Source organism: Amphiura filiformis, chromosome 11, assembly GCF_039555335.1.
Source record: "Amphiura filiformis chromosome 11, Afil_fr2py, whole genome shotgun sequence".
Lineage (NCBI taxonomy): Eukaryota > Metazoa > Echinodermata > Ophiuroidea > Amphilepidida > Amphiuridae > Amphiura > Amphiura filiformis.
In genome coordinates this window covers 6,826,780-6,847,104 of record NC_092638.1, presented here as the reverse complement: position 1 = coordinate 6,847,104, position 20,325 = coordinate 6,826,780, and the positions used below count along the sequence as shown (strand labels likewise).

At 35.0% G+C, this 20,325-nt stretch overlaps 1 protein-coding gene across 1 annotated transcript in view; it reads left to right on the top strand.

The window, feature by feature from the left end:
• Nucleotides 1–18,675, top strand: part of LOC140164286 (vacuolar protein sorting-associated protein 33B-like) — a 43,211-nt gene extending 24,536 nt beyond the window's left edge. The window contains exons 15-20 of the mRNA XM_072187556.1: nucleotides 4,311–4,365; nucleotides 5,618–5,835; nucleotides 7,650–7,748; nucleotides 8,414–8,507; nucleotides 12,558–12,677; nucleotides 14,568–18,675. Coding sequence (XP_072043657.1) covers nucleotides 4,311–4,365; nucleotides 5,618–5,835; nucleotides 7,650–7,748; nucleotides 8,414–8,507; nucleotides 12,558–12,677; nucleotides 14,568–14,650 — 669 coding nt within the window. The 3' untranslated portion in view covers nucleotides 14,651–18,675. The remainder of the gene's footprint in view (nucleotides 1–4,310; nucleotides 4,366–5,617; nucleotides 5,836–7,649; nucleotides 7,749–8,413; nucleotides 8,508–12,557; nucleotides 12,678–14,567) is intronic.
• Nucleotides 18,676–20,325: the final 1,650 nt, after the last annotated feature.

The window sequence follows — 20,325 nt, the reverse complement described above, 5'->3', positions numbered from 1 at the left end:
TAATCTGTTATATGTTAATCAAATTAGCCATTTGGGGTCATTATTGAAAAAAAAAAAAGACATATTTAGTATGTTTTCAAGTCAAAACAAGGAAGTATAATGAACAGTCAGATCCGGCCGCAGTTTCGGCATGCAAAAATTAGCATAATAACAAGTATTTTACAAAATGCCTTAAAATGTCTTTTTCTGGTAAATAAACCAGTCCAAATGGCCTAGAATTATCGCAATGACTATAAAACATGTTATTAATAGTTATCAGGAAGAACTGGATTCACAATACTCTTTAAATTCTTTATTTTGTTCAGGGGCCGCTTGGGGTAATTGTGGCCCCTAAAACATGTTAATTATTATGCAAATTGCAATATATTTTCCAATTATATTTATCACTTCTTTTAGGTACCCATTGCCTCTATCCACTCATGCATAAATTTTACTTCTCCAGTTCATACTTAAAGAATTACATGGTAAAAATGCAAAAGGGGGCCACATTACCCCAGTTTCCCCTAAGCCTAAAACTAAAAGTCGCGGCTGAGTTGGAAATATATGCTCCGAAAATAACCAATAAACAGTTTTGATGTGTCCGGAGAATTGAAAGTCTGCAAAATGTCGTCGAGGGAGCAAAGTTATTCTGCAGCATTTAAGCTCAATATGAAAAAGAGCAATATTTTTTTTAGCATTCTCCGATTTCTCACGTTCACTAGAAAGAGTGTATCCCGAGCCCGCGATTTAATTCATAAATTGGATAGTAAAATTAGCAGGAGCTAGCAGGCACTTGGGCTAGCTACAACCCTGATCATGCTGATTAGGCCTACTCGCAAAATTATTCCCGCTATGCCAGTTCACGCTTCACAATATCGCTTTGCGGCTGGGTTTTGAGACTAGGGAGTATGTGATTTATGAGACGTCTTTGAATTATGATACTGTCAGGTGACTCGGCACTGAAGAGTCTTTGATATCAGAGACGTCTTTGAATTAGCAGTGCCCCCGAACTGACTTAGAACAACTGCAGAGAAGATATCTTACCCTACCCAGAATCCTTTGCAAAATGATACATCACCTCATTTCATCAAATTACACTTCCATTACTTGTTCTCTATCCACACATGTTGCACTAGATAGGAAATCGCTACAAGAAATTGAAATAGAAGATATGCATTATGGGAAATGTAAGGTATCTTCTCTGGAATGACTGCATGAAAGCAGTAATGTAAGATTTCATCACAAAATACTAAAATAATATTAGTTTTCACAATTTGTTAGATTTTGAGCTGAAATAATGAGGTTATATTAAAGAATGCGAGACAATAATTATTATAAATAGCTGTCTTATTCAAGTGCTGAAGTTGGGCTAGGACCCAACATTTCGTTTGTGGTGTGGTTGACCTTCCACACTTCATTGCAAAAATTGGACTTCACTGTTTAAAAATGGAAAAAAGTGATCTCTTGGCCAATGTTTCTTTCCAGTTTGGATTTTCTAGGACATCAGTGCCCTGAAAAGTAAACATTTTAGTTGATGCATGGTTTAGTTTTGGGTTAGTTCATGTACAGTTGTGTAAAAGTTATACATGTAAAAGTTTGAGAGAAATCTTACTTGAAAAAATGTGCTATTGTGACAGTAATCCCATTAAAGAGTATAAAGTGTTGTGCATTGTATTAGTCAGATAACCATAGTGAAAAGTTTGTAACAAAATAAAAACAAAGTAGACATTGCAAAAATGAGCCATTCCAGTTGGAATCCATGCCCTCTCAGTGGAAGACATGACCTTATTCTCCCACACAGGGGTTGTAGTTTTTAAATGGGGTCACCCATTCAGGTAATCCCATTTGAAATTCACACTACCTGTGTGGAAGGTTATGGTCATATCTTCCATAGGTGATGTATGGATTTCAACTGGAATATCAGACAAGCTCCCTGTAGTTGCATGCAAACTGGTCTTGCTATATTTAATTCTCAGACACGACATGTACAATATGAAAGCAAAAAGTGATCCACAAGCATTCCACATGCATATGACGCTGTAAACTATGCATTCCTCGAAAAGGAATAAACCAATCATGTTACTGAGTGTAGTTACTAAACAGCCGGTTCCTAAGGTCGGAGCTTCTTTGAAGTATGCACACACAGTCATGCATTTGACACAATGCTTGGCACATTCTTTGTCTGAGAATTAAAAAGAGCAACAGAAGTCTTGTTTTATGTGCTCCTGGTCATATAATTATCTCCTTTAGTGGACATCCGTTCTGCACTTAATGTTTTTTTTTAGTTTATTGATACTGATTCTAGACATTTGTGATAATTCCCATACCTCTTTGCGGACAAAAATTGATCATATTTTGTAGCTATATATTATCCCTGTCTGACGTTTTGAATGGCCCTCTAAACACCATAGGTCTTTTACTGTTCCTGTTAAGAAACCAGTAGTCGTTAAAATTGAATTTTTGTCCATTTATGCAAATCATCTTAAGAGTGGGTATGCTTGCCTGCTTATTTGACTGCGAAGAGAAACAAGTTTCATTCATATAGGGCTCATATTTTAGTCTGTGTCAATATAAAATAAGAATAAATTGTGCCCTGAACTGCTTTTGAAAAAATGAGATAGAAGTCAAAATATTTTGTTTGCAAGAATAAAGAATTGCTTGATCAAGCTTTTCTGTAATTTCCTGCATTTTCTGCAAAATCAAATAAAGCAAATATTAATGTTGTTATTGTTCTAATTTTCCTCATAACATAACATATATATTTGGTCATGTTTTTTGAGGTGGGACCCAATTGTGTCACATCTTGCAATTTGTCAAAAATGAACTCCTTTTTTGTATTTCTGATTATATTTCAAAAACTTTTCACCCAAACTAGTAAAAGTATACATTTTTAGAAAGCATATATTGTCATGATTGCAAATCTGTAAAGTTTGAGTGGATATACAGGGTGTACCAAAAAATATACAGGGTGATTCCATTGAAAAATACCGAAAAATTTAATTTCTTTACCACTTCAATATTTCTACATAGTATATTAAATTGGAAAATGAACTTGATATTTGCAATGTACACAGTTAGTCCTTTCATTAAATATATAGTTTGCACTATATTTTGTTAAGCCCATTGTGTTATACAGGGTGTGAAAAAAGTTGTATTTTAAATTTGTTAATTTATGTAAAATTTCACTAAGTGCCATTAAATTTGGAAAATATATTCAATATAGTTTAAAGAATTGCTATAATATCAAATTTAAATATCCAATTCCTATATATGGTGTTCCAAAAATCAATATACAGTGAATAATTAGTAACAAAGGTACATGTACATGTAGGCATATACATGCACAAATAGCCTACATCAATAAACTTTTAACAATAACCAGAGATCAATATGTCATCAGATTAAATCCTTTGACTGTAATAATCTCCTTTGAGAAGATTTATTTTATATTTCAAATATAAAACAATATTGAAATTTATTTCATATGCATGCAAAATTTAAAGCCCATTCTATTGCATGACCCACATTCCACTGCATTAATTAAAAGCTTATTAAATCCGTAATTACTAAGTTTATTAAGATTAACTAGGCAATTATAGTTATAGAAAGTTAAAAAATAAGATTAACATTATGCAAATGCATTTTCACTTCTACTAGGCAACAAAGTGCATACATTTTATTAATGAACACCAACTTCCCATTGGAATTACACAGAGCTCCTCCGCCTCGACTCCTCCACTTCCGGCACCACCCTGACTAATTAACTTAATTAAGCTGTTGTAATTAATTAATACATTTGTTTAATTATATTTGTTATTAATTCATTCGATTAATAATTTATCTTCAAAATAAGACCAAAACCATTTGTTCATGATGAATTTTAGCAAAAATATAGGAATAAGAGGACAAAATGATTTAGCAAAATGTGACAGCACCACCTTTTTTAGGGTCCCAGTTTAAAAAACATGACCATTTGTTCTTTAATATTTGTATTATTTAGCTATTTGTATATAAATTTAAAAAAAACAATTGTATTTGAATTTCCACATAATATTAGATTTTTTCTTGAAGGGAACAAACCAAAATTTTGATGATGTCCTATAGGGATCAAAAGGTCTGGTAAGAAATAGTTTAAAAATCAGTCAAAGTTGATCTTTTGGGTTAGAATTTTCAATATTTCAACTTATGTTAGAGGGAGGGAGTGGTCATCAGCCTCCTAACGAAAGCAGTTTCAATAATAGGACATTGTCAAACTTTTGATTTGTTTCCTAAAAGATGTATTATTTTAAATATGTATATAAATTGAACAACAAATTTCTGCCTATTTTCAGAAATCAGCTACCACAACTCTCAGACTCATGTGTCTACTATCGCTCACACAAAATGGTAAGAATTTAACTTTCAGATAAAATGTGACAGGACTAAAAAAGAATGAATCCACCAAGGATTAATAACGTACATAAGAAGATATCCTAAATATTTGAGAACAGACAGAAAGCAAGATATACACACCAGATTTGGTCACATCAAGTACATGCCTTGCTCTGTTTTCTGTAATAAACAATCTCCCTATAATAAACACCCTTTGCATTTTTTAAAATATTTCAGCTTATTTCCATCCATATTGTGTGAGCATGGTGTGAGTAAGCCTAAAACTGGCCAACCCACTTCCATCAACTTCCATCCAGTTCATTAGCATCAATCGGGCTTGAAATGTGGGAGGGGGGAAGACAACCGACCAAAGCTGTTTAAACCAACCAAAATTGTCAAAATTGTCCCCCTCCCCCTCGGATTGACACCCATGATCCAGTTCATTGCTAAATTAACACATTTGTGCTTAAAATGCACTTTTTACAAATGCCCCCTGCCTCTTGAAAAATTGTATTTAATACAGACAATACAGTATGTAGTTTCAGGTCACCAAGTCAGCAGAACAATATCTGTTTGTTTGTTGTGTCATACTCGAGTTCCTCTTGATATTTTCAAAATCATTTGCACAAATGTAAAATATGTGTTTGTGGCCCCTGAACATGTTTAAAACAAAACTGCCAACTGGTTACTTAGGAGATTTTGCTTTAAACATGTTCAGGAGCCAATGACATATAGGAGGTTTTTCCTGCGATGTTGGAATCATGGACACTGTTGGTTTTCAAACTTGGACAATTCTCTGTGGTATACGATCTCCTGTATACTGGGCTATTCCTGTTGAAATCCGCACACCCGCATGGAAGACATGACCTTAATTTTCCACACATAAGGCATATTGCTGATGGAGATCGATGGGCAAACGTGATGCATGCTGGGAATGAAAAGGGCTCAAAAGCTATGAAATTCTTTACTTGAGATTGCGAATTTGAGCCCTTTTCCTTCCCAGCATGCATCACTTTTGCCTATTGATCGCTATCAGCAATATACCTTATGGAAGTGTGAATTTTAAATGGGGTTACCAGATTGGGTGACTCCATTTGAAATCTACACCCCCTGTGTGGGAGATTAAGGTCATGTCTTCTATAGGGTGTCTTCTACAGGGGGGTGTATGAATTTCAACCGGAATAGCCCAATGCTTGTCATTCCTCAGTGAAAAATATTGTTATTATTATTGCATATATATTTTAGTTTGTTCAACATTTTCCCCCAGGACTTCCCACCAAAGATTTCCGTAACCTACAAACTCACTATCTACACAGCCATGGCCATGAGCAGATGCTGACCTTCATGAATCTACGTAAACTGGGTCTGTACACAGAACAGGTTACTGCTGAGGTATCCAAGATGTCTGTCAAAGATGTCAAGACTAAACTGGCAGACAAGGTCAAGAAGACGGCTTTCAAAGGATTATGCAAGAAATTTAACTTGGTAAGAATTTTGATTGTTCGCCCTGTTTTATATTTGTTTATGATCAGTTGCATTGTCCGAAATAAACCACAATCTTCAAAGGCCATTTGGGTTTTTGGGTTTGAAATGTATCGGCCCTCACCAATTTTCATCAGTTATCAAGCATCTCCCGAATAGTTATTAATTGTTTTTGGAGAATGATATCATATATACATGTACACCCCTACACATGGACCGTGCCATATTGTTCACACAGCACTAACTGCCCACACTTGAATGGTAAAATTTTGAGAGTCCAAATACAAAAATGTACTCACTAGAGTACAAATTTGAGTTGATGTTTTTGAAAAGGGTGTTAATATTAACATTTCCATTCGACCGATTTTGAAATTCTATTGGTTTGGTGCTTATTAAGAGCTTGATAGGAGTTTAATAAGAGCTTGAAACTTACAACATCAAATTCAAATTTTAACCATTAAAACAGCAAAATTTTGAATATATGTACTCATTATGTAGTCATTTCAACTCAACAATAAATTTTTAACATATTCCATCCTATTTTGCTTGCTTATGGCTCCTCTCAAATATTCTGTAAAATTTTGTTTGTTTTGTGACTAGAAACGCAGCCTGGGAAATCAGCCATGCCAGTCACTGCATGGTACGACCTTGGCATTGTTTAGAGGTTAATAACTGTGCATCGGTTATTTGGAGGGCTTTGTGAAAAATCTAAACATTTTGCCTTTGGAACCGGGGAATATTCCGAGGTCCAAAGCAAAATGTTTAGATTTTTCACAATGCCCAACATTTTTACCGATGCAAAGTTATTAACCTCATTCATAACTGTCACTTTCATCTCTTCACTTTACAAAATAACACACAATTTTCCTCAAAAATATTTTTTTTTTACATTTTGCCTTTCCAAAAATCGATCAGGCTAAAACAGGACGACCAATAACAGAATTTACGCCGACGACGCGGAGGTCCACTGTTGAATATTAGTAACCGTGTTCAGCGTTTGCGTTTTGGCAAATAAATCAAAATGATTGGATCACATGTATCACATATATTAATGAGGTTATGAATCTGCATTGATGTATGAAGTCATTCTCCTAAAATGGTTAATACCTACCTATTCGGTAGATGATTGGTATAAACTGTTCATGGGCATGAACTCAATTTTTATGTTACATTGGTCCACATTTTGTGACACTTTGTAAGACCTCGGACTGCCATGGATTGATGTTAAAGTCAGCATTGAGACCACAGGCATGAGAATTTTCAGTTTAAAAACTGAATTCAGTTTTTTTTATAGTTAAAATTTCCGCAACTTTATTTAATTTCAGCCCGTTTTTGGTACTTTTTGCCCAATTTCACGCACATTTTCAGTTATTTTTAGGAAGGTGCATTCTCATGCCTGAGACCATCTTTCTGCCTTTGATGACACAATTTTGCTAGCCACCAGGGTAGTGACTTCACAGGCTTTTTGCTTGAGGGCCCACCTTGTTATGATTTACTATAGAAAAAATATTAAATTTGTGTACATTGTGGAACATTCAACTACGCTTGTTACTCCGCGACTAATCATGCTAACTACACGCGCGTACAACGCTACTCTACGCGTCCATATTAGCGAGGCTATCTGCATACAACTGCTTACTACGCACAGCCACGCAAAGAGTATGTTCCACGATGTACACAAATTTGATAATTTTTCTATAACACTGAGTATGTTGGCTTATAAACATGATAAACCAATCAACAAACCTTGTACATATTAATTTTTGCTCGTAAAATATTTTTTAAACTTTGTTATTTTTTCTGTGTTTTTTTTTCAGATCCCAAAAGCAGGTGAGGTGAATTTGAAGAATCCAGATGACATGTCATTTGTATATAGCGGTGCTTATGTACCGCTAAGCTGCAAACTCATTGAACAGGTATGTCATTTGTATATCATAGTTGTGCTTATGTCACCATTAAGCTGTAAACTAATAGAACAGGTATGTCATTTGTATATCATAGTTGTGCTTATGTCACCACTAAGCTCCAAACTCATAGAACAGGTATGATGGATACCAAATAGAAAAGTAAAATTACTGTAGTGAATCTTTCACATAATAATGTGACGCGATCAAGGGAAATGGAAAATGAGTCGCTAATTTGAATTTGATTAAATGTTGGCAAAAAAAGATACTCAAATTCTTATGTGTTTCTTATTGTTTTTAGCAACTGATAAAGTGCCTATAACTTGCTAGCATGAAGCTCAATTTTATGGGGTTTGCATCAAAACACAGCCCTTTGGAAGTGCTCGGAACTTTAATATTTTCAATATTAGCTTCATTTTCCTTGATTTGTATCAGTCACTGCAAACACTGACATAAACACTCCATAGAACTGTTTAGATTTTGGTCTGGTACCAGTGCTGCCTAGCGTGCACTTCAATGTGCAATCATTAACATGTCCAAGTTATGTGGATTAAATTGATAATGTCCTTACATCTCCTAATTAAGCACATATTTGCCATATCTACCAATTTTTACTTGATCAAACAATAATATTTCAAGTTAACCCTACATGGTTTGGTTATTTCTGTTCTTTTCAGGTTCTTGCCAGAGGGGGATGGGCAGGGCTAGATGATGTCAGTAAACAGTTGCCTGGGACGTCATATGCAGAACACAAAGTGCTGTCAGCAAGAGGTAAATAAAATACCTTGTTAAGCTTGTAATAGTCAACACTCAACATAGTGGATTGATATAGAATGGCATACACTCAGTTGGGCGGAGAGCATTTGCGCAAAGTATGAGTTGCACATTGCGTGACTGGCACACGCTTACTTTAATTCACGCATGTAGTAATTAAAACCAATATTTGTTTCACCTATTGTGTTGTGAGTTGAATAAAGTAAAGTAAAATAAAGGTAGCAGAGAGATTAGGTTAAGCTCTTAAAAAGATTCTGGACTAAGAATAGCCATGTGTGTAACACTCAACAAGGTTATATGTAGAGAGACGAGTGTCCCAAACTGTTGCCGGTTGATTATAAATGGAACCCTGAACCATGCATTGAAGTGAAGTTGATGATCAAAAATAACACCAAATGCAACTAAAATCATAACTGAATGTTTGTCTTAATCATGCATGTACAGAAACGTAGTTGAATGAATATATAACATCCTCAACTCTTGAGTACTCCAATTTTAGTGCAATATTGATGAGTAAATGAGAGCAGGCACATTCCTAATTTATACTTGGACTTTCAATTGAATGAACACAGTTGCACAACGGCATGATGACTGTCCGCATACACTGTGTGATGAAGGCTTGTGCGTGATGCCGAAGTAATCCAACCATGCCAACTCACTTGTGATTGGTTAGTATTTTAATTATTGTATCCAAGGTTGTGCGTTCGCATTGTAGTTTGAAATATGCGATATACGATTATGCCCTGGCTGAAATTTGATACACTTTTGATACGTATGAAAAATGTATGAAATAAAAGGCTTTGAATTGGAACCCTCATTTGATACACTTTTATGTATCAAAACTGTATCAAATTAACATTGCATACACATTTTATACATATCAAAAGTGTATCAAATGCCAAGATAATGTATCAAAAAAGTATCAAATGAAATGTATCCTTTCATTTCATACATATTTGATACATAATTATATCAAAAGTGTATCAAATAAGTAACTGTATCAAATCAGAGTTCCAAATTAAACTGTATCAAATTAGCGCTTAAATTTTTATCCTTTCATTTCATACACATTTCATACATAATTTATATCAAAAGTGTATCGAATATGTTACTGTATCAAATGAGGGTTCCAATTTAAACTGTATCAAATTAGCATTGAAATTTTTATCCTTTCATTTCATACACATTTCATACATAATTTATATCAAAAGTGTATCGAATATGTTACTGTATCAAATGAGGGTTCCAATTTAAACTGTATCAAATTTTCGTTGAAATTTGTATCCTTTCATTTCATACACATTTCATACATAATTTATATCAAAAGTGTATTGAATATGTTACTGTATCAAATGAGGGTTCCAATTTAAACTGTATCAAATTTATGCTCAAATTTTTATCCTTTCATTTCATACACATTTCATACATAATTTATATCAAAAGTGTATCGAATATGTTACTATATCAAATGAGGGTTCCAATTTAAACTGTATCAAATTTATGCTCAAATTTTTATCCTTTCATTTCATACACATTTCATACATAATTTATATCAAAAGTGTATCGAATATGTTACTGTATCAAATGAGGGTTCCAATTTAAACTGTATCAAATTAGCGTTGAAATTTTTATCCTTTCATTTCATACACATTTCATACATAATTATATCAAAAGTGTATGAAATATGTAACTGTATCAAATCAGTGTTCCAATTTAAACTATCAAATTAGCGTTTAAATTTTATCCTTTCATTTCATACACATTTCATACATAATTATATCAAAAGTGTATGAAATATGTAACTGTATCAAATCAGGGTTCCAATTTAAACTGTATCAAATTAGGGTTGAAATTTTTATCCTTTCATTTCATACACATTTCATACATAATTTATATCAAAAGTGTATCGAATATGTTACTGTATCAAATCAGCGTTCCAATTTAAACTGTATCAAATTAGCGTTGAAATTCTGATCCTTTCATTTCATACACATTTCATACATAATTATATCAAAAGTGTATCAAATATGTCACTGTATGAAATCAGCGTTCCAATTTAAACTGTATCAAATTAGCATTGAAATTCTTATCCTTTCATTTTATACACATTTTATATTAATTATATCAAAAGTGTATCAAATATGTCACTGTATCAAATCAGCGCCCAATTCTAATGCTGGCCAGCGGACCGCCCTATTTTTGATACATGCCATTTGATACACTTTTGATATAGTTTTTTATACACTTTTGATAGTTTTTTTGATAGTTTTTTTGATACACTTTTGATAGTTTTTTGATACACTTTTGATACAGTTTTTTATACACTTTTGATACAGTTTTGATACACTTTTGATACAGTTTTTTATACACTTTTGATACAGTTTTTCAAATTTTAAAATTGGTCCAATCAAGCTCAAATTCAACAAGAATTATCCTTACATGATCTAAACATATTTGCAAACATTAATGACCCCAAAGTGAAGGGGTCAAAGGTCAAATTTTGAAATTAGTCTAATCAAGCTCAAATTCAACACTGCCCTCTACTGCTAATGCTGACCTCTAGCACTTTCCCCCATCACGGAGCAGCTCAATGCACTTTCCCTATCAACGCTCAAAATTACAACGCAAATAGGATAAATGTGTGAGAAAGTCTTGCAAAACCCAACCAAAATGGAACATACATACATCAGAGGGCCTGCTTGGAATGCAGTGCTTGTCACTGAAGTTGTTACCCTCAATAAAGAGACAAAAAGGCTACCAATAACATCTACTATACAGGCATGTGCTATATTCATGCTTAATACATATACATTGAGGCCCTATATATAATATATAGTAAGCTTACCTTATCAGAACAAAGTCAGATATTTCCTCTTTAATCACAGTCCCTGATTACAACTACATTGTAACCTAATGTGCAGTCTACAAGCATGTTTGTATCTTCATCATGATAAATAAAACACCATAATTTGCTCTAAAATACAGTACATTTCCAAATGCAAATCCTGGTGTTAACTGCATACATGCCACATGGGCAAATTTGAAAATGATGAGTCATTATCTAGACATGTGATCAGTTATTGATACAGTTTTGATACACTACAAAAGGTCAGTTTATGAAAGCCCAATTTGATACACTTTTGATATACCTCTAGCCACCCAAAATAAACTAAGTCCAATTTAATACGCTTTTGATACACTATAGGCAGCCAGAATTTGACCAAGTCCAATTTGATACACTTTTGATATACCTCTAGCCACCAAAAATTAACTAAGTTAAATTTGATACACTTTACATACACTAAAAAACAGGCAAAGTCCAATTTAATACACTTTTGATACACTGTATACAGCCAGAATTTGACTAAGTCCAATTTGATACACTTTTGATATACATCTAGCACCAAAAAGTTCACTTTGATACACTTTACATACACTGAAAAACTGCAAAGTTCAATTTAATACACTTTTGATACACCACAAGCATGGCCAAAATTAACTAAGTTCAAATTCGATACACTTTTGATACATTTTTGATACAGTTAGGTGGTATTTGATACAGTTTTGATACCTTATATTTTCAGTTGATACATTTTCAATACACCCTTTGTATATCAAAACTGTATTAAATTACTGTTTGATACAGTTTTAATACACTTTGATACACTTTTGATACACTTCTTGCTGTATAGAATTTCTGCTAGGGTGGTTGGGTCAAATACAGCTGTTGAAAGCTGTGTTCATTCAATTGAAATTCCCAGTATAGTAGGTTTTTCTTTCTGCCATAATTCACATTTTAGGTGAAATTTAGTTACTAATTGATTAAAAAAAAATATAGGTAAATGCACATATTTTAAGCCAATAATTAAAATGCTTAAAAACTATAAATAAGTAAAAGATTGAAGAACAAACAACATGAGTGAAGCCATGTGTGCTGCAAATTTTAGGAGATTTCATATGGCAATAGGATGATAGGTGTAGTGTATGGCAAATTGTCAGTATCAACTTAATTTTATAATGAATTCTTGTTATATTTATCAATGGTAGGTACAGCGGGTAATGGAGTTGTCCCAGAGATGCCGTGTGATAAAATAGTCTTGGTTTACTTTCTTGGTGGTATCACATTTGCTGAAATAGCTGCACTCAAGTTACTAGGCAAAATGAAAGGTAGGTGTAATGTCGTGGTTTTTGTAGGTGTTTGCCAGCAAACAAGGACGCACATTTGTTTTTCACATTTAAACCGTGGACCTCTCTGCAATGGGGGACTGTCCTCGGTTCAAGGAGGTCTGCAAATGAGCGCAATTGCTAGGTAAAATTTCATACACACAAAAAATGGGGAAAAACATCCTTGGTATGTCGATTGAGTCAGACAGCTGTGTTCACATAGTCCTAAACGGCGTCCACGTCTGGAGGCGATTACACATGCGTACGTGTTTGCCGACAAACGAGGACACACACAAGATTTTTCACCCTAAACTGTGGACCTACTTCCAACCGAGGACTGTCCTCGGTCTCAAACTGCTGCAAAAGACCTCAAATGCATGCTAGATGCTTTAAACGCTATTTGCCTGAAACCGAGGACCATACGTGTAAAAACTACCGTCCGCAGGGTGATGGCTAAAATTCGCTTCAGATTATACACAAAAAAATCCGCCATTTTAGTCCACGGTTAGGCGATGAAAACATCATACACACGTCCTCGGTTAGATAGCAAAACACAATGTCCACGTTTGGAGGCAAACACAGACAGGGGTGTGTGTGTGTATGGGGGAGCGTTGGTGTTTGCCTGCTAACGAGGACACACTACCCCTATGGAAGATTTGGCTAAAGTCTTCCACAGAGGGAGTATGAGTTTCAAATAGAATAGACATTTGGGTAACTTCCATTTGAAATACTCACTCCAGTTGTGGAAGATTTAGGTAAAAGCCATAATACAGGGGGAGTATGAGTTTTAAAATGATTAACCCTGACCAATTACATTTGAAAAACATACTCCCCCTGAGGCCTGTAGAAGACATTTCATGATATGTTTAGTAAGTAAAGTGTCTATGCAAAAACCCACCTCTGTAAGACAAAAGTTAATGGTGTTGCTGCTTATGCTTGCTTCTCTCCATTTTGTATGGCATGTCTTTGATTTAAGCCAAAAATAGAAGGTCTGTCTCTCCAAAAAATTGGCAAAAAAGCTATGTGCTATGCACAGGAGAAAGAAGAATTACCCATCGCACACTAGCACATTTAAACATGAATTTACAAATGGAAACATGACATGCATAGGCAGATATACCAGAGTAAAAACTCCGGAACATACTTCCCTGTGCGGGACTTGAACCCCATACCTCACACTTGTCGGGCGAGCGCTCTACCACTGAGCTACACAGACTGTCCCTGATAAACAGGACTCAAGTCTGGTACTTATAGATATGAGCATTCAGGGTAAACAGTACAAACAACACATTACATACCAGTGTACGAGATCAATTAATGATGCTTACCTGCCAGCCTAATATAATCATACAAACAAGGGAAGAGGCTTACGCATCATACACTGGAACATGGAAACATTCAAACATTACAAACCAGCGCACGAGATCAAATTAATGATGCTTAATCGTTATTCTTAATTTATCAATATACAGGGGAAAGAAGAAATAAGCATCGAACACTAGCACATTTAAACATGAATTTACAAATGGAACATGACATGCATAGGCAGATATACCAGAGTAAAAACTCCAGAAATACCTGTCTGTGCGGGGACTTGAACCCCAGACCTCTCGCACAGGCGGGTATGTCTGGAGTTTTTAAAAGGCCATTTGAAATGGGGGATTTCTTTTTTATTGCATTTTTAGCCCACTGCTTTTCATTCTTTTCTTTTTTTGCATTCAATTTTTTCTGACAATAAAAAAAGTCCCAAAATGGGCTCAAAATGTGGCAAAACTAATTTTACATAACTAGGCACGTGAGTTTGAGAGACAAATCTTTTGGGATTTTTTTGGCCGTATGTTATTCAGTCTCTAGTATACATTACATTTGATTTGTTTGACTTGTTCATTTCAGGATACCAGTTTATTTTTGCTACCACATCCATCATAAATGGTGATGAACTCATCAAATCTGTCATGGACAATACTACTTACTAAGAACTAGCACCTATGAGACTTGACATCAGTGTCTAACATATTGGAGAGAGAAGTGCCACGTTAGCGTATACATGTACACTGTGTAAACAAAGAAGTTGAGTTCTGATTGGCTGATTAAATTATGTCATGTACATTTTGTAATGCTCTGAAACATCAACACATGATTCGCTAACCAAGCCAATTAGCATAGCTTAATTCCATTTTTCTATGCGACGAAGAGGGGCGCTTAAGCAAGTGCTAAACTGTGCTGATAACCAGTGTAGAAACTGATGTTTGCCAATCATTTGTATAAAATTGCCCGTCCTAAACTTGATCTTGAAATAATAACCTCTGAGGTTTAATTACGATTTGATTAAAATCTGGTCAAACAGACGTAACCTATTTTTGATGGATGAACAGACATTGCGACTGAAACCTTCTGTCTCTAGCTAGGTTGTGATTTAAATGACCTTGAATACCGGTAACTAAATGACCAGATTCAAATCAAATCTTAATTTCAACATGCCCAGATGAATGAGAGTCTACACAGTTTGTTTGGGGTTCAATAAGTTTTATTAATATGCATTGATTTGGGCTTCACTATAATCATGTAAGTTCAATAAAAACAGCTTTAATGATAATTTAGCATCGGCCAAAGCATAGATTTTTATCACAGGGATGGTGTACTACGGTATATCCTTTTTTAAGCAATGATTCAGCATTTTTCTATTGAACGTACGGTATAATAAAGAATTATTCCGGTTAGAGATTAAACCGGAATATTCCTGCTCACCGTGATTTTCTACTGCGCTAAATATCGGGTAAATACCTGATGCCGCTGATGTCATTTGCATATTTGACGGTTGTCACCCCCACATCGCGATTAAACCTTTCAAAGCTTCAGTACTCCACTGTGGCGAACCGGAATACAGAGGCTGTGGTTTTCTATTGACGAAAGCCGGCTCTTCTCTCCGGAAAAAATCCTAGTTTAAGAAGGATAAATGCTGGTTAAATAGCGGAGAAAATTTAGCCGGCATTCGCGGCCAAATACCAGAGGACGGCATATTCTACTGGTAATTTTTAATCCCCAAACCGGATAAAAGCTGGCTTTTTACTCCAATAGAGAAATGCTGTATGTCTCAGTTGTTTTCTTACCAACACAAAAGGTAAGGTAGTCTTCAACTATTACCATGGAATCAATAATTGACAACTATACCATTTTTCAGCCTGATGTGGCTGTGACGTCAGTGCGTATTTCATTGGGCGCAGCTTCGAATCGCTAGTGTTCACTCAGAGTGCCGGCTTACACACGCGCGAAGCAGCTGCCTCAACACATTCACATCACTGCCACATCAGGATGAAAAATGGTATACATTCTGATCCTCAAAAAGTGTACACCTGATGAATGACTGCTCATTACCTGCAACACAAGCCTGATGTTGAGGCTAATGATTAAAAAAATGTTATGTCATTTCATTTTGAATATTGTACATATTCATGAAATAGATGCATTTGTAGGATTTCATATTAAAGGCCCATTCAGTGATTTGTTCATTCGGACGATCGTAAAAATCAAAATTCAGATTTTTGTACCTTTGTCATTGTCATAGATGTGCTAACATAGCCTTTCAGCTGAAAGGTGTGTATTTAAGACAAAATAAGGCATTTATATTAATCTGTAATTTATATACTGACAGTACATAAATTAGCTACATGTATTTGAATGGGGCTTCAACTTCGTCAATACTGCTGTTTTCTTTGTTTTTTGCCAAATGTTTCATTTAAAAAATACCAAATTACAATTTGAATGACTTATCCTTCACTTTTAAGCAATTTATAAACAATTTTATTTCTTTACACTTACGCTGGAATCACTGAATGGAACTTTAAAATTGACTAGATTTTCTGATTGACAAATCCAAAATTACTCACTCTTCTTACACTTTCCCCACCTTGGCTGATGGCTTCTTTAGAATGACCACCATGATCCGCCTTTCCTGGGGGGATTGGCTGCTGTTGCTTACGGCGATTTTTGCATTCCTCGGTTGCTTGGTTCTTTATAGTGTAACATATCCTTCATCAAGAGAGTAACTACCGATGTCCTGATTGACTGTTTTGACAGTCCCCAAGCCTTCTAATCCAAATTGCTTCTTTGATGAATTTTGTTTGCTGGTTTCCATCTTTACCAGCTTTAACCCCAACCGAACCAAGTCTCTCTAAAGCTCACTATTAAAACCACTGTGCGTGCATGCATTCCATGTGACTTGATGGCGCAATTAGCCTAAGTCATATATACCCAGCGTAACCTCCATGGCTACAGGTCGGTGATCTTCTGTGTGGAATGCAAGGGGTCCGAGGTTCAAATCCTGGGGGTACCAAGTAACTTCTTTGTTCACCTTCTCTCCTTTTTCTTTTCTTCTTTCCCTTCCAATAGCAAAAAAAACACAGGTTCGGTTAGGGTTGATGATGATTCTGAAGCCATCAGCCAATATGGTGAATTCTTAAAACAGTGAGTAATTGTTGGTTTGTCAATCAGAAAATCTAGTCAATTGTACATATTGTTAGGAAAACCACCATGGTAAAATCACACATTTGAATTAATCCAGTCAAAGTTTATCAAATATTTTGCATTAACATGTTGTATTTGTTGTAAATGTTTGTTATGAAATGAAATGATTTTTATTATGTTATAGTAATCATGCAACAGACTATTGAGTATGTTAACAGAATGCCACGCTCACCAACTCATCAACTTAACAGGGAAGAAAACACCTATAGATGGACTCAGCTTAGAACTACCTGCCGATTGGCCAAAATGAATATTGTGTCCAATTTGGAACCAATCAAGGAGGGTATTAATAAGATCATCTGTAAATGCAAGTTTGAAAATAAATAGTTTAAAGCCTAGTCATAATTGGCAATTGAAATGAGCATTTTAAGTTATCAACCAATCAGAAATGCTGTTAGATGACCAGTGGTGTCCAGGGGGTTAATCCGATAATTCTGTTGAATTCAGATAGAGTACTGTACACCATCCCTGTGTTGAAAATCTATGGTGAAAGGCATTAATTTGCCCGATCCATGAGCCAACTGCATATTTAAAATGACATGCTGACAGGTGACTAGCTAAGACATTGCTTATCAGTGACATCTGCAATACCGATTGCTAAGAACAACATTTGAGAAACATGCTGCTCAGTGCTGTACAGAGCGACCATTTTAGTCGCATGCGACTAGATTTTTTCTGACGCGACTAAACCTTCAATCGCTGGTGCCAATGGCGACCAACTGTTGAAACATTTAATCGCCAGCAAATAGGATAGGTGAAAAGTTTTGATTGTTTTTTAAGTGCTCAAGATGGCGTCAAAGTCAAAAAGAACTTTGAATTTGATGAACTTTGGGAACAAGGAGAAGGATGAAACAATAAAATCATGGAATCCAACAGCTATTGATACTATTAATGAAGCTAGTAGTACTAGTGGTGTTATGTTAGGTTGGAATATGATGCATTGGAGTCTCAATTTTTTAATTGGGAGCAAAATTTGGGCACCTAAATTGATAAAGTTAGGAGCCATTGGCTTCTCAGTCAGTTTTAGCACCGTAAAGCACTGCTGCTGCTGCTTTTGCAATGTTGTAATTTTGTTCGGAATGAAGACATTGTGAATTCTTCATAACATGCGTATTTAATGTGCAATATGTATTATATATTTTTGTCAATTTTATATATAGATATTAAGGAAAAGGTTACATATATTAGTTGTGTATTATTAATCATTCCATTTATGTCACACAAGTACTCTGTGATAAAGCAAATAGTTTACATGTAAGGATAATTTTATAGACTAACAGTTTTGAAGTATATTTGTGATTCCAAGCTTATCTATTGCACTCCTTTTACTAGGATCCACAACATGTTCATCTATCAGGGCACAGTTCTTTAACCCCAATACATTTGTACATTCATTGAATGACCTTTGAAAAATTGAGTACAAAAACTCATACTCTGCAACTTCAGGTTATTGCAGTGGTGTAGATTTCTTTTTGACATTGGGGGGAAAAAAAAAAAAAAAAATTCTCGAAGTATAGTCAATCCAGCACCTTTTAGCGACATAATAAGTTTATGTTACAAATGCGCGCACGCAATTTTGAAGCTAAACTGATTAAATATGGTGTAAAAGTAGGGGCTAAAATGAGCAAATATGAGGTTAATTTGATCAGAAACCCATTATCAGGCGTCAACATTGGGGGGATGATTGTATGGACCATCCCCCCTGGCAAAATATTGGGGGGATTTATCCCCCCATCCCCCCCGGGATCTACGCCTATGGGTTATTGAACTATGCCATTGGGATGACGCCATTGTGGTCCATAGTGATAAGGGATGACTTCAAAACTCAGCCACTGAAACCCTAGTAGAACCGGTGGTTTGGCCATGTTCAGTTGTTCCGGATAATTGAAACCAGACCTAATTGTTGGTTCTGCAAGGGTGCCGGCAGTTTGTTGTGTTTTGAAGCCATCCCTAAATCATTCTTGGTAAAAATCCATGTCTGTGTTAACAGGCTAGAGTGTCTATAAGGCCTAAAAAAATTGTTTGATTGGCGTAACCCAACCGACCCTAAAAATAGGCCCGACCCTAGACTTTTTTCTTATTTTTTTTTTCAAAAAATAAATAATCAATAAATAAAAAATTAAATTTAAAAAAAAAAAAAAAAAGTTCCAAGGCCTTTATCAAATGCAATGTACAGCTTTTAAAAGTTAAAAAAAAAATCCCTACCTACCTAACGTAATTTTTGTTTGCTTTATGTTATGCCAATCAAACAATTTTTTACGCCTTAATATCAAGGGCATAAACCAGACCCGCCTATGTCCACTCCATTTTGAGTGTTATATGTGAAAATTGAAATGTAATGTTTTTCTAAAAAATAGCATTATTTTGCACCTTTAATCTTGAATGATATTTGAGCTGATTAGATCTTGAAGTGATATAATGTATTCATAACCTCATGAATATGCATGATGCGTTTGATCCAATCACAGCTAATTATTTCGTAAACATGCAGACACACTCATTAATATCTCACAATTGACAGCCAAGTGCGTAATTGTTCCAATCTAACACATAAATAACCTGCGTTTCGTATCATTTCTTAACACATAAACAAGCATGCATAATTACAGCGAGTAAGCCCTCATACTTGTTGATCGACCGTATTAAATGCGCATTAAAACAGTGAATGGAAGATACATTTTCAATCGTTTTTAAGCACAAAATTGGGTTATTTTCATGAAACAAATGTGTAAAATGGCAGTAATGAATGACAATTATAACTTTGCACAATCTGTTTTACAGTTATTGCATGAAATTGTCTGGGTTTGTGTTGAGCCTTGGTATTTTTCATTAAATTACAAAACAAACCCCACTGATTTCCTGCAATGACCTCAAAACAGATAGCGCACAGTAATTGTCTAATTGGTAATATTTTATACCAAAATTACCAATATCATCAGATTTTAATGTGTCACAATAAAACCAATAACAGCTTCAATTTAATGGTGTATGTGTATGTTTTTATCTGAAGATTGGAAGCTAGTATTCAGTGGCGGCACCAAAGGGGGGGGGGAAATTTCTTGGTACCTCCCAAGTTTGCTCCCCAGAAATTAATTTCCCCACATGCCCTCCTTCCCCACCCCCACCC